Raw genomic sequence first — 14891 nt, forward strand, 5'->3', positions numbered from 1 at the left:
TAGTAGATAGTGTATAGGTACAGGGTTAGATGGTAGATAGTGTATAGGTACAGGGTTAGATAGTAGATAGTGTATAGGTACAGGGTTAGATAGTAGATAGTGTATAGGTACAGGGTTAGATAGTGTATAGGTACAGGGTTAGATGGTAGATAGTGTATAGGTACAGGGTTAGATAGTAGATAGTGTATAGGTACAGGGTTAGATAGCAGATAGTGTATAGGTACAGGGTTAGATAGTAGATAGTGTATAGGTACAGGGTTAGATAGTAGATAGTGTATAGGTACAGGGTTAGATAGTAGATAGTGTGTAGGTACAGGGTTAGATAGTAGATAGTGTAAAGGTACAGGGTTAGATAGTAGATAGTGTATAGGTACAGGGTTAGATAGTAGATAGTGTATAGGTACAGGGTTAGATAGTAGATAGTGTGTAGGTACAGGGTTAGATAGTAGATAGTGTATAGGTACAGGGTTAGATAGTGTATAGGTACAGGGTTAGATAGTAGATAGTGTATAGGTACAGGGTTAGATAGTAGATAGTGTATAGGTACAGGGTTAGATAGTAGATAGTGTATAGGTACAGGGTTAGATAGTGTATAGGTACAGGGTTAGATAGTAGATAGTGTATAGGTACAGGGTTAGATAGTGTATAGGTACAGGGTTAGATAGTAGATAGTGTATAGGTACAGGGTTAGATAGTAGATAGTGTATAGGTACAGGGTTAGATAGTGTATAGGTACAGGGTTAGATAGTGTATAGGTACAGGGTTAGATAGTAGATAGTGTATAGGTACAGGGTTAGATAGTAGATAGTGTATAGGTACAGGGTTAGATAGTGTATAGGTACAGGGTTAGATAGTGTATAGGTACAGGGTTAGATAGTAGATAGTGTATAGGTACAGGGTTAGATAGTGTATAGGTACAGGGTTAGATAGTGTATAGGTACAGGGTTAGATAGTAGATAGTGTATAGGTACAGGGTTAGATAGTGTATAGGTACAGGGTTCGATAGTGGTGCTGTTCAAGATTTTGTCCTTCCCCATTTCCCTTTATTTTGTTACCGAAATTTGCAAGTCCGCGTTCTGACCTGCTAAAGGTAGCAAACCATACTGACACCGTGCCTAGATGGGAGATTCTAGATGTCTGTAGGGGGGAGATTCTAGATGTCTGTAGGAGGGAGATTCTAGATGTCTGTAGGGGGGAGATTCTAGATGTCTGTAGGGGGGAGATTCTAGATGTCTGTAGGGGGGAGATTCTAGATGTCTGTAGGGGGGAGATTCTAGATGTCTGTAGGGGGGAGATTCTAGATGTCTGTAGGAGGGAGATTCTAGATGTCTGTAGGGGGAGATTCTAGATGTCTGTAGGGGGGAGATTCTAGATGTCTGTAGGGGGGAGATTCTAGATGTCTGTAGGAGGGAGATTCTAGATGTCTGTAGGAGGGAGATTCTAGATGTCTGTAGGGGGGAGATTCTAGATGTCTGTAGGGGGGAGATTCTAGATGTCTGTAGGGGGGAGATTCTAGATGTCTGTAGGGGGGAGATTCTAGATGTCTGTAGGAGGGAGATTCTAGATGTCTGTAGGGGGGAGATTCTAGATGTCTGTAGGGGGGAGATTCTAGATGTCTGTAGGGGGGAGATTCTAGATGTCTGTAGGAGGGAGATTCTAGATGTCTGTAGGGGGGAGATTCTAGATGTCTGTAGGAGGGAGATTCTAGATGTCTGTAGGGGGGAGATTCTAGATGTCTGTAGGAGGGTGATTCTAGATGTCTGTAGGTGGGAGATTCTAGATGTCTGTAGGAGGGAGATTCTAGATGTCTGTAGGGGGGAGATTCTAGATGTCTGTAGGAGGGTGATTCTAGATGTCTGTAGGAGGGAGATTCCTAGATGAGTTAGAGTTAGTTAGTATAGTGGTGATGTTTTAATGGGTGCAGGGTTAGTTGGTATAGTGGTGAGATTTTAATGGGTGCAGGGTTAGTTGGTATAGTGGTGAGGTTTTAATGGGTGTAGGGTTAGTTAGTATAGTGGTGAGGTTTTAATGGGTGCAGGGTTAGTTGCTATAGTGGTGAGGTTTTAATGGGTGTAGGGTTAGTTGGTATAGTGGTGAGGTTTTAATGGGTGCAGGGTTAGTTGGTATAGTGGTGAGGTTTTAATGGGTGTAGGGTTAGTTGGTATAGTGGTGAGGTTTTAATGGGTGCAGGGTTAGTTGGTATAGTGGTGAGGTTTTAATGGGTGCAGGGTTAGTTGGTATAGTGGTGAGGTTTTAATGGGTGCAGGGTTAGTTGGTATAGTGGTGAGGTTTTAATGGGTGTAGGGTTAGTTGGTATAGTGGTGAGGTTTTAATGGGTGCAGGGTTAGTTGGTATAGTGGTGAGGTTTTAATGGGTGTAGGGTTAGTTGGTATAGTGGTGAGGTTTTAATGGGTGCAGGGTTAGTTGGTATAGTGGTGAGGTTTTAATGGGTGCAGGGTTAGTTGGTATAGTGGTGAGGTTTTAATGGGTGCAGGGTTAGTTGGTATAGTGGTGAGGTTTTAATGGGTGCAGGGTTAGTTGGTATAGTGGTGAGGTTTTAATGGGTGTAGGGTTAGTTAGTATAGTGGTGAGGTTTTAATGGGTGCAGGGTTAGTTAGTTAGTAGGCCAATTTTTTTCACAAAGTAATGAATTCATACCACAGAATCGTAGGCTGATACATAGCCAATACAGTAGGTGGCGGCATGCACCTATAATATTTGTTTGCGGGCGGCCATAATAGCAACGAAGAAGAAGAAGCGTCTCCCAGCCGGCAGAACATTCACACGAAGAAGAAGCCCCCTGCTCTTAGTCTTGACTTCGTCGCCATCTTGTGGTCCACTAACACTCTGCCGGGAGGCAGCGGGGGAATCATGTGGTTTGTCATGTGACGGTAAACAGGAATTGAATTGAAAAACCTGAAACGGTCAACATTTAGCTAGCAACTACACTATACTATAGGTGTATACCTTATAAACGGTCAACATTTAGCTAGCAGCTACACTATACTATAGGTGTATACCTTAATAATGTGAGTTACTGTTGTGAAATGATGCATGTAAAATATATAGAAACTCGCTCGGCTCGGTAGAATAAACCGCTTGTTGCAAAATATCTTACCGGCCACTAGCTTCAACTAGCCTGCCGGTGATAACTAACGTTAAATGTACAATTGTTTCACGTAGTTAGCTGAACTCGTTAACGTTATACAAATGAATACTATTTAGAGATGCAGTTTTAGTCCCTGGTTTAACCTGTGGCAGCTGTGTCTCTCTTTGTGTAGAAGTGGGGGGCCAGAGCCCGATTTGCAGCGGTGCCTTGTAGACCCAGACCGCCGCCATGGTGGATTTCCTGGCGGAGAACAACCTGTGTGGTCAGGCGGTGCTGAGGATCGTGTCCCGGGGTAACGCTATCATAGCCGAGCTCCTCCGCCTCTCAGACTTCATCCCTGCTGTCTTCAGGCTCAAAGACAAGAGCGACCAGCAGAAATATGGAGACATCATCTGTGATTTCAGCTACTTCAAGGTGAGATGGGGGGGGGGGGGGATTGTCTTGTTAAATAGGTATGAGATGAGATCACAGTGAAAGGACATCATTTGCGGTGCACCTCCTTAGATAATGGACAGACACCGCCAGGGTCATGGTTAGGTCTTTCAAGTTATTTGATTTCCATCCGTCATCCATGAACTCAATTATTTACAATGTGTTATGGCATGATGATGAAGAAGTACAGGGATAACGTTATGTCCATAAGTAACCTTTTTATATTCTCCCGCTGCCTTCCAGGGTCCAGAGTACTACGACAGTAAGCTAGAAGCCAAACCAGATCTGCAGGATTTGGACGATGAGTTCCGGGAGAACAACATAGAGATACTTTCACGATTCTACCTGGCGTTTGAAAGTGTCCACAAGTACATCGTTGATCTGATCAGGTGATCTAGAATTACTTCCTTCCGATATCAACCAGGGTGTCTGTTTTGGATTGAGATATTTTGGTTTGTTCACTCATTGAGCCTGAAGCCTTAATGTGTGGTGTGTCAAGTAGTCTGTCTGTCTCACCATTTCATTGAGCCTGAAGCCTTAATGTGTGGTGTGTCAAGTAGTCTGTCTGTCTCACCATTTCATTGAGCCTGAAGCCTTAATGTGTGGTGTGTCAAGTAGTCTGTCTGTCTCACCATTTCATTGAGCCTGAAGCCTTAATGTGTGGTGTGTCAAGTAGTCTGTCTGTCTCACCATTTCATTGAGCCTGAAGCCTTAATGTGTGGTGTGTCAAGTAGTCTGTCTGTCTCACCATTTCATTGAGCCTGAAGCCTTAATGTGTGGTGTGTCAAGTAGTCTGTCTGTCTCACCATTTCATTGAGCCTGAAGCCTTAATGTGTGGTGTGTCAAGTAGTCTGTCTGTCTCACCATTTCATTGAGCCTGAAGCCTTAATGTGTGGTGTGTCAAGTAGTCTGTCTGTCTCACCATTTCATTGAGCCTGAAGCCTTAATGTGTGGTGTGTCAAGTAGTCTGTCTGTCTCACCATTTCATTGAGCCTGAAGCCTTAATGTGTGGTGTGTCAAGTAGTCTGTCTGTCTCACCATTTCATTGAGCCTGAAGCCTTAATGTGTGGTGTGTCAAGTAGTCTGTCTGTCTCACCATTTCATTGAGCCTGAAGCCTTAATGTGTGGTGTGTCAAGTAGTCTGTCTGTCTCACCATTTCATTGAGCCTGAAGCCTTAATGTGTGGTGTGTCAAGTAGTCTGTCTGTCTCACCATTTCATTGAGCCTGAAGCCTTAATGTGTGGTGTGTCAAGTAGTCTGTCTGTCTCACCATTTCATTGAGCCTGAAGCCTTAATGTGTGGTGTGTCAAGTAGTCTGTCTGTCCATAACATTTCCTCACCATGCTTTATTTAATCAGCCGTTCTTCTCTCCAGGTACCTGGATGACCTGTATGAAGGAGTTTACATTCAACAGACCCTGGAGACTGTGCTGCTGAATGAGGATGGAAAACAACTCCTGGTAAAAAAAAATATTTATTTAATTTTTATTTTACTAGGCAAGTCAGTTAAGAACAAATTCTTATTTTCAATGACGGTTAACTGCCTTTTTCATGGGGGCAGAGCGACAGATTTTCTTACCTTGTCAGCTCGGGGGGGATTCGATCTAGCAACCTTTCGGGTTACTAGTCCAACGCTCTAACCACTAGGCTACCCTGCCGCCCCAATCTCTTGTAATGACTTATATTTTGTAGAGGGGCCCTGGGGGTCGGGTTCCCTGGAAGCTTTGTAGCTCTAAGATCAACTTTTATACATTTCATGAAAATCGTCCCTGTATGTTTGGGATGTCCAGAAGGTATGTAACAGTCCTATGATGTGGTGTTTGTCCTTGTTAACCAGTGTGATGCCCTGTATGTTTGGGATGTCCAGAAGGTATGTAACAGTCCTATGATGTGGTGTTTGTCCTTGTTAACCAGTGTGATGCCCTGTATGTTTGGTGATGTCCAGAAGGTATGTAACAGTCCTATGATGTGGTGTTTGTCCTTGTTAACCAGTGTGAAGCGCTGTATCTCTATGGAGTCATGCTGTTGGTTATTGACCAGAAGATGGAGGGAGAGGTCAGAGAGAGGATGCTGGTGTCCTACTATAGATACAGGTCAGACTTTTGCTGCTCTTTTTGGGGGGAAATGGCTTCTACATCCTTTATACAGTTCAACCCTTTTAAGAATCAATCTTCTTTGTTATTTTGTCAGGGACTGTTTAATGCTGTCAATAATATCTATAATACTATAATAATATCTATAATATTATAATACTATAATATCTATAATACTATAATAATGTCTATAATACCATAATACTATCTATAGTACTAGGACAGTAAGATAGCGCTGACAGACATGGAAGCTCTGCTTTTAGCTCCTAAGCAATTTTGCACAAGCATTTCACTTCACACACACAATAACATCTGCTAAATATATGTATGTGACCAATAACATTTTGATTTGAAAACATTTCACAGGCTGAAATCTAATGCGTAGTACAAGAGAGAGCTAAAAAGTTATTTTAATGAAAGAAAACAAAACATCTTGAGTTAAAATGGACCGTGTTCCTAACAATACATGTCCTGTTTGTCTATCCAGTGCTGCCCGCTCCTCAGCAGACTCTAACCTGGATGACATCTGTAAGCTGCTGCGTAGTACAGGCTACTCCAGCCAGTCAGGGGCCAAACGGCCAGCTAACTACCCTGAGAGCTACTTCCAGAGAGTGCCTATCAGTTCTACCTTCATCAGCATGGTGATCGGCAGGCTGCGTTCTGATGACATCTATAACCAGGTAAGACTCAAACGGATCATTTCCTGCATTTTTTTAAATTGTTTTTTATAACCATTTTGTTTTCTTACCTTTTTTTTTAAAAGGAGTTTGTCGTGTCACTGTTTTTCCTAGTTGGTAACGTAAACACTCCATTGGTTCCCTTTGGGTGGTTAGTATCCTAGAGCTGAATGACAGTTCTTACACCCCGACTAATGCTACAATATTACGTTGTCTTGAATGTTTTATTATTATCTATTTGTATGTTATTTATCATGTAATCGTCTGATTCTCAGATCCATGTTTAGTCCTGTCTCTAAAGATGTCCTCTGTCTCCCACCCAGGTGTCTGAGCATCGCAGCACAGCGTTAGCATAACCAGTCTCAGATCCATGTTTAGTCCTGTCTCTAAAGATGTCCTCTGTCTCCCACCCAGGTGTCTGAGCATCGCAGCACAGCGTTAGCATAACCAGTCTCAGATCCATGTTTAGTCCTGTCTCTAAAGATGTCCTCTGTCTCCCCCCAGGTGTCTGAGCATCGCAGCACAGCGTTAGCATAACCAGTCTCAGATCCATGTTTAGTCCTGTCTCTAAAGATGTCCTCTGTCTCCCACCCAGGTGTCTGAGCATCGCAGCACAGCGTTAGCATAACCAGTCTCAGATCCATGTTTAGTCCTGTCTCTAAAGATGTCCTCTGTCTCCCACCCAGGTGTCTGAGCATCGCAGCACAGCGTTAGCATAACCAGTCTCAGATCCATGTTTAGTCCTGTCTCTAAAGATGTCCTCTGTCTCCCCCCAGGTGTCTGAGCATCGCAGCACAGCGTTAGCATAACCAGTCTCAGATCCATGTTTAGTCCTGTCTCTAAAGATGTCCTCTGTCTCCCCCCCAGGTGTCTGAGCATCGCAGCACAGCGTTAGCATAACCAGTCTCAGATCCATGTTTAGTCCTGTCTCTAAAGATGTCCTCTGTCTCCCACCCAGGTGTCTGAGCATCGCAGCACAGCGTTAGCATAACCAGTCTCAGATCCATGTTTAGTCCTGTCTCTAAAGATGTCCTCTGTCTCCCCCCAGGTGTCTGAGCATCGCAGCACAGCGTTAGCATAACCAGTCTCAGATCCATGTTTAGTCCTGTCTCTAAAGATGTCCTCTGTCTCCCCCCAGGTGTCTGCGTACCCTCTGCCTGAGCATCGCAGCACAGCCTTAGCTAACCAGGCTGCCATGCTGTATGTCTGTCTCTACTTCATTCCCTCCATACTTCAGACTCAACAGGCCAAGATGAGGGAGATAGTGGACAAGTACTTCCCTGATAACTGGGTGAGAGACACCATCTAAACTGTACTTCCCTGAATACTAGGGGGAAAAAAAACATTTAGTGTACTTGTTTATCTTGATGCAGTATATTTCCCTCGGCCACCAGCCATTACGCTGGTTTAAAGTATTTACAATTTCTCCTGCTGCAGGTCATCAGTGTCTACATGGGAATCACTGTGAATCTGGTGGAGGCTTGGGAACCGTATAAAGCTGCCAAGATCGCCCTCAACTACACCCTGGACTCGGCCAATATCAGAGAGCAGGTATAGAGGCTAACAGGCTTACTGACAAAACGTCTACTAACATGAAATGGTTTTCACTTGTTATAGACGTGAGTCTCCCATCATATCCTTCACAAGTTGTTGTGAAAATGTGGAAGGTTAGAGGACTGCTTATGACCCCCCCCCCCCCCACTGCCATGTTATAACACCCTGTAACTAACCATACATTAACCCTCCTCTAGGCCAGTCGTTATTCAGTCAGTATGGAGGGCCTGAGGCCACAGATTCAGCAGCTGCTGAAGGAAGGGTTTCTGAGGGAGGAGATCGTCCTGGATAACATCCCCAAGCTGCTCAACTGTCTACGGGACTGTAACGTTTCTATACGCTGGCTGATGCTACACACTGCAGACTCAGGTAGGTCTTTCTATAGACCTCTAGGTCCATGCATGAAATGGGCTTACAACTGATTTATGAAGCATCCATAAAGGCCTTATAAAGGGTTCATGAAGCATCCATAAAGGCCTTATAAAGGGTTCATGAAGCATCCATAAAGGCCTTATAAAGGGTTCATGAAGCATCCATAAAGGCCTTATAAAGGGTTCATGAAGCATCCATAAAGGCCTTATAAAGGGTTCATGAAGCATCCATAAAGGCCTTATAAAGGGTTCATGAAGCATCCATAAAGGCCTTATAAAGGGTTCATGAAGCATCCATAAAGGCCTTATAAAGGGTTCATGAAGCGTCCATAAAGGCCTTATAAAGGGTTCATGAAGCATCCATAAAGGCCTTATAAAGGGTTCATGAAGCATTTTGTATTGATTTATTTTTAAGGTCCCGTGTGGCTCAGTTGGTAGAGCATGGTGTTTGCAACGCCAGGGTTGTGGGTTCAATTCCCACGGGGGACCAGTACGGAGAAAAAAAGGGAAAAAAATGTATGAAATGTATGCATTCACTACTGTAAGTCGCTCTGGATAAGAGCGTCTGCTAAATGACTAAAATGTAAAATGATTAAAGTGGGAATGAGAACTAGTATCAAAACCAGGTAGAGCAGAACCTCAGGTATAGTCATATCAGACAGAACCTCGGGTGTAATCGTGCTGGGCTGCACTGTGTCGTGCCAGGTTAACTATGTCATGCCAGGTGGCACTATGTCATGCCATGCCAGGTGATACTATGTCATGCCATACCAGGTGACACTGTGTCGTGATACTATGTCATGCCAGGTCATACTGTCATGTCATGCGATACTATGTCATGCCATGCCAGGTGTAATGCCAGGTGATACTATGCCATGCCAGGTGATACTGTGTCATGCCATGCCAGGTGATACTATGTCATGCCATGCCAGGTGATACTCTGTGTCATGTCAGGTGATACTGTGTCATGCCAGGTGATACTATATTCCTAAACTGTGCTGTGTTGTCTTCTTGCAGCCTATGATCCCAACAACAAGCGTCTGCGCCAGATCAAAGATCAGGTGATCAACGACTCCAAGTACAACCCCAAGATCCTCTTCCAGTTACTCCTCGACACCGCCCAGTTCGAGTTCACTCTCAAAGAGGTCAGTCTCAACAATATCATATATGATTTGATGCCAAGTTGTAATTACACAATTAAAAAAAAACGTGTCGGGTCTCTGAATATAAATGGTGAATTCACCATCTGTGTTCCCCCTGGTTTTTTTTTCTCTTCCTCTCTCAGATGTTCAAGCAGATGCTGTCAGAGAAGCAGCTGAAATGGGAGAGTTATAGAACAGAGGGATCAGAGAGGATGACCGAGCTGGCTGAGGTCTTCTCTGGGGTCAAGCCTCTAACCAGAGTGGAGAAGAATGGTGAGATGGATAACAGAACTAGCTACAACATAAAAACACACATCATTACCACAACTGGTAGTTCACAATCTGGACTCCCTGCTCTTATTGTAGTTCACAATCTGGACTCCCTGCTCTTATTGTAGTTCACAATCTGGACTCCCTACTCTTATTGTAGTTCACAATCTGGACTCCCTGCTCTTATTGTAGTTCACAATCTGGACTCCCTGCTCTTTTTGTAGTTCACAATCTGGACTCCCTGCTCTTATTGTAGTTCACAATCTGGACTCCCTGCTCTTATTGTAGTTCACAATCTGGACTCCCTGCTCTTATTGTAGTTCACAATCTGGACTCCCTGCTCTTTTTGTAGTTCACAATCTGGACTCCCTGCTCTTATTGTAGTTCACAATCTGGACTCCCTGCTCTTATTGTAGTTCACAATCTGGACTCCCTGCTCTTATTGTAGTTCACAATCTGGACTCCCTGCTCTTATTGTAGTTCACAATCTGGACTCCCTGCTCTTATTGTAGTTCACAATCTGGACTCCCTGCTCTTATTGTAGTTCACAATCTGGACTCCCTGCTCTTATTGTAGTTCACAATCTGGACTCCCTGCTCTTATTGTAGTTCACAATCTGGACTCCCTGCTCTTATTGTAGTTCACAATCTGGACTCCCTGCTCTTATTGTAGTTCACAATCTGGACTCCCTGCTCTTATTGTGACTGCTTGTAAAATCCTTTTAGTTGGAGTCAATCACTGAAACTGTTTGAATGGCACAAAAATACACAATCCATGTCTCAAGGCTTTAAAAAAAATCCTTCTTTAACCTGTCTCTTCCCCTTCGTCTTCACTGATTGAAGTGGATTTAACAAGTGACATCAATAAGGGATCATAGCTTTCACCTGGATTCACCTGGTCAGTCTATGTCATGGAAAGAGCAGGTGTCCAGTCAGTGTATACCCCACACATATATAGAGGGTGAAATGGACAAGGGGGTGAAATGGACAAGGGGGTGAAATGGACAAGGGGGTAAAATGGACAAGGGGGTGAAATGGACAAGGGGGTGAATGGACAAGACAGAAGATGTAAGTATCTTTGAACAGGATATGGTAGTAGGTTCCAGACAGAAGATGTAAGTATCTTTGAACAGGATATGGTAGTAGGTTCCAGACAGAAGATGTAAGTATCTTTGAACAGGATATGGTAGTAGGTTCCAGACAGAAGATGTAAGTATCTTTGAACAGGATATGGTAGTAGGTTCCAGACAGAAGATGTAAGTATCTTTGAACAGGATATGGTAGTAGGTTCCAGGCTCACCGCTTTCTGTCACACTCAAAAGTCCCCCTTCTGTATGAAGAATGGTCCCCCACCCAGCCAACACCCAGCCAACACCCAGCCAACACCCAGCCAACACCCAGCCAACACCCAGCCAACACCCAGCCAACTTAACACACCTGTGGGAAGCATTGGAGTGCTTTGGACACCTTGTAGAGTCCATGTCCCAACAACCTGAGGCAGTTCAGGGGGCAGAATACCTTCCTCAATATTAGGAAGGCATTCCTAATGTTTTTCTGTTAAAAGTGGCTCACTGTACCATACCTATTCCTGTTGCAGGCTCACTGTACCATACTTATTCCTGTTGCGGGCTCACTGTGCCATACTTATTCCTGTTGCAGGCTCACTGTACCATACTTATTCCTGTTGCAGGCTCACTGTACCATACCTATTCCTGTTGCAGGCTCACTGTACCATACTTATTCCTGTTGCGGGCTCACTGTACCATACCTACTCCTGTTGCAGTCTCACTGTACCATACCTATTCCTGTTGGGGGCTCATTGTACCATACCTATTCCTGTTGCGGGCTCACTGTACCATACTTATTCCTGTTGCCGGCTCACTGTACCATACTTATTCCTGTTGCGGGCTCACTGTACCATACTTATTCCTGTTGCAGGCTCACTGTACCATACTTATTCCTGTTGCCGGCTCACTGTACCATACTTATTCCTGTTGCCGGCTCACTGTACCATACTTATTCCTGTTGCCGGCTCACTGTACCATACTTATTCCTGTTGCAGGCTCACTGTACCGTACCTATTCCTGTTGCAGGCTCACTGTACCATACCTATTCCTGTTGGGGGCTCACTGTACCATACTTATTCCTGTTGCGGGCTCACTGTACCATACTTATTCCTGTTGCGGGCTCACTGTACCATACTTATTCCTGTTGGGGGCTCACTGTACCATACCTACTCCTGTTGCAGGCTCACTGTACCATACCTATTCCTGTTGCAGGCTCACTGTACCATACCTATTCCTGTTGCAGGCTCACTGTACCATACCTATTCCTGTTGCGGGCTCACTGTACCATACTTATTCCTGTTGCGGGCTCACTGTACCATACTTATTCCTGTTGCGGGCTCACTGTACCATACTTATTCCTGTTGCAGGCTCACTGTACCATACTTATTCCTGTTGCGGGCTCACTGTACCATACTTATTCCTGTTGCAGGCTCACTGTACCATACTTATTCCTGTTGCAGGCTCACTGTACCATACCTATTCCTGTCTCAATAGTGAAAGCTGATCTCACTGTACCATACTTATTCCTGTTGCAGGCTCACTGTACCATACTTATTCCTGTTGCGGGCTCACTGCACCATACCTATTCCTGTGGCAATAAGCTGATCTCACTGTACCATACCTATTCCTGTTGCGGGCTCACTGCACCATACCTATTCCTGTTGGGGGCTCACTGTACCATACTTATTCCTGTGGCAATAAGCTGATCTCACTGTACCATACCTATTCCTGTGGCAATAAGCTGATCTCACTGTGCCATACTTCCTCCCATTCTAAACGTGTTAGATGTTGATGTGTTGTTGACATGGTTGTTGTTGTTGTTGGACAGAGAACCTGCAGGCATGGTTCAGGGAGATCTCTAAGCAGATAGAGTCTCTGAACTACGAGGACTCCACCGCTGCAGGCAGGAAGACCGTTCAGCTGATACAGGCCCTCGTAGAGGTGAGGCTTGGAAATTCACCACAAACGACAACGACTAGAAAGTGAACAAGAGTACATTCACTTAGTGACCGTTACATGATCATTTTATTACACGGTAACACACTTAGTGACCGTTACATGATCATTATATTACATGGTAACACACTTAGTGACCGTTACATGATCATTATATTACATGGTAACACACTTAGTGACCGTTACATGATCATTATATTACATGGTAACACACTTAGTGACCGTTACATGATCATTATATTACATGGTGACACACTTAGTGACCGTTACATGATCATTATATTACATGGTAACACACTTAGTGACCGTTACATGATCATTATATTACATGGTAACACACTTAGTGACCGTTACATGATCATTATATTACATGGTAACACACTTAGTGACCGTTACATGATCATTATATTACATGGTAACACACTTAGTGACCGTTACATGATCATTATATTACATGGTAACACACTTAGTGACCGTTACATGATCATTATATTACATGGTAACACACTTAGTGACCGTTACATGATCATTATATTACATGGTAACACACTTAGTGACCGTTACATGATCATTATATTACATGGTAACACACTTAGTGACCGTTACATGATCATTATATTACACGGTTACACACTTAGTGACCGTTACATGATCATTATATTACACGGTGAGTACATGGTAACACACTTAGTGACCGTTACATGATCATTATATTACACGGTGGTTACATTTGTATTCCTTCGATTTAATATACAATGGTGTTGCTTTGTCCAAAAATATGTTGTAACTTTTCAGTGAAAAGCTCAACTTTTCTCATGTTCATTCTAACAGCCAATTGGATAAGAGACTTGGAAGTGTGGAAACAGGAGACTATATAACCCTGTCTTCCTGTCCTCTCCTTACCAATAAACCCTGATTTTCTTGTCCTCTCCTTACCTATATAGCCTGACTTCCTCACCTTACCTGTAAACCCCGACTTCCTGTCCCCTCCTTACTAATAAACCCTGACTTCCTCTCCTTACCAATAAACCACGACTTCCTGTCCTCTCCTTACCAATAAAACCTGACTTCCTGTCCTCTCCTTACCAATAAACCCTGACTTCCTGTCCTCTCCTTACGTATAAACCCTGACTTGCTGTCCTCTCCTTACCTATAAACCCTGACTTGCTGTCCTCTCCTTACCTATAAACCCTGACTTCCTGTCCTCTCCTTACCTATAAACCCTGACTTCCTGTCCTCTCCTTACCTATAAACCCTGACTTCCTGTCCTCTCCTTACCTATAAACCCTGACTTCCTGTCCTCTCCTTACCTATAAACCCTGACTTCCTGTCCTCTCCTTACCTATAAACCCTGACTTCCTGTCCTCTCCTTACCTGTGCTCAGGTTCAAGAGTTCCACCAGTTGGAGTCCAACCTGCAGGTGTGTCAGTTCCTGGCTGACACCAGGAAGTTCCTTCACCAGATGATCAGGACGATCAACATCAAGGAGGAGGTCCTGATCACCATGCAGATAGTAGGAGACCTGTCCTACGCTTGGCAGATCATAGACAGGTAGGGGTTATAAATGTCTTATGAATGGGTGGGTTATGTATGGGTTATGAATGGTCCTGATCACCATGCAGATAGTAGGAGACCTGTCCTACGCTTGGCAGATCATAGACAGGTAGGGGTTATAAATGTCTTATGAATGGGTGGGTTATGTATGGGTTATGAATGGTCCTGATCACCATGCAGATAGTAGGAGACCTCTCCTACGCTTGGCAGATCATAGACAGGTAGGGGTTATAAATGTCTTATGAATGGGTTATTTATGGGTTAATAATGGGTTATGAATGGTCCTGATCACCATGCAGATAGTAGTAGACCTGTCCTATGCATGGCAGATCATAGACAGGTACACACTGACCAACTACATATTACCAGTTTCATGATGACATAGTCAGGTCTCTCTTGCAAATAAGATCCCAGTGAGACTAACCTGGTCAACCCAGTGAGACTAACCTGGTCAACCCAGTGAGACTAACCTGGTCAACCCAGTGAGACTAACCTGGTCAACCCAGTGAGACTAACCTGGTCAACCCAGTGAGACTAACCTGGTCAACCCAGTGAGACTAACCTGGTCAACCCAGTGAGACTAACCTGGTCAAATAAGATCTCAGTGAGACTAACCTGGTCAACCCAGTGAGACTAACCTGGTCAACCCAGTGAGACTAACCTGGTCA

At 44.0% G+C, this 14891-nt stretch overlaps 1 protein-coding gene across 3 annotated transcripts in view; it reads left to right on the forward strand.

The window, feature by feature from the left end:
• Positions 1 to 2788: 2788 nt before the first annotated feature.
• Positions 2789 to 14891, forward strand: part of LOC106593536 (WASH complex subunit 5) — a 49673-nt gene continuing 37570 nt past the window's right edge. The window contains exons 1-13 of one of the 3 annotated variants that reach the window (XM_082976010.1): positions 2789 to 2891; positions 3282 to 3523; positions 3785 to 3930; positions 4916 to 5000; positions 5533 to 5633; positions 6121 to 6313; positions 7449 to 7601; positions 7748 to 7861; positions 8062 to 8233; positions 9253 to 9380; positions 9521 to 9650; positions 12542 to 12654; positions 14054 to 14220. In XM_082976010.1, coding sequence (XP_082832136.1) covers positions 3338 to 3523; positions 3785 to 3930; positions 4916 to 5000; positions 5533 to 5633; positions 6121 to 6313; positions 7449 to 7601; positions 7748 to 7861; positions 8062 to 8233; positions 9253 to 9380; positions 9521 to 9650; positions 12542 to 12654; positions 14054 to 14220 — 1688 coding nt within the window. In that variant the 5' untranslated portion in view covers positions 2789 to 2891; positions 3282 to 3337. Of the gene's footprint in view, positions 3030 to 3281; positions 3524 to 3784; positions 3931 to 4915; positions 5001 to 5532; positions 5634 to 6120; positions 6314 to 7448; positions 7602 to 7747; positions 7862 to 8061; positions 8234 to 9252; positions 9381 to 9520; positions 9651 to 12541; positions 12655 to 14053; positions 14221 to 14891 lie in introns of all 3 variants that reach the window. The other 2 variants (XM_082976009.1, XM_082976011.1) reach the window with 2 other exon arrangements.

Source organism: Salmo salar, chromosome 05 (genome assembly GCF_965601325.2).
Source record: "Salmo salar chromosome 05, fSalSal1, whole genome shotgun sequence".
Taxonomy (NCBI): domain Eukaryota; kingdom Metazoa; phylum Chordata; class Actinopteri; order Salmoniformes; family Salmonidae; genus Salmo; species Salmo salar.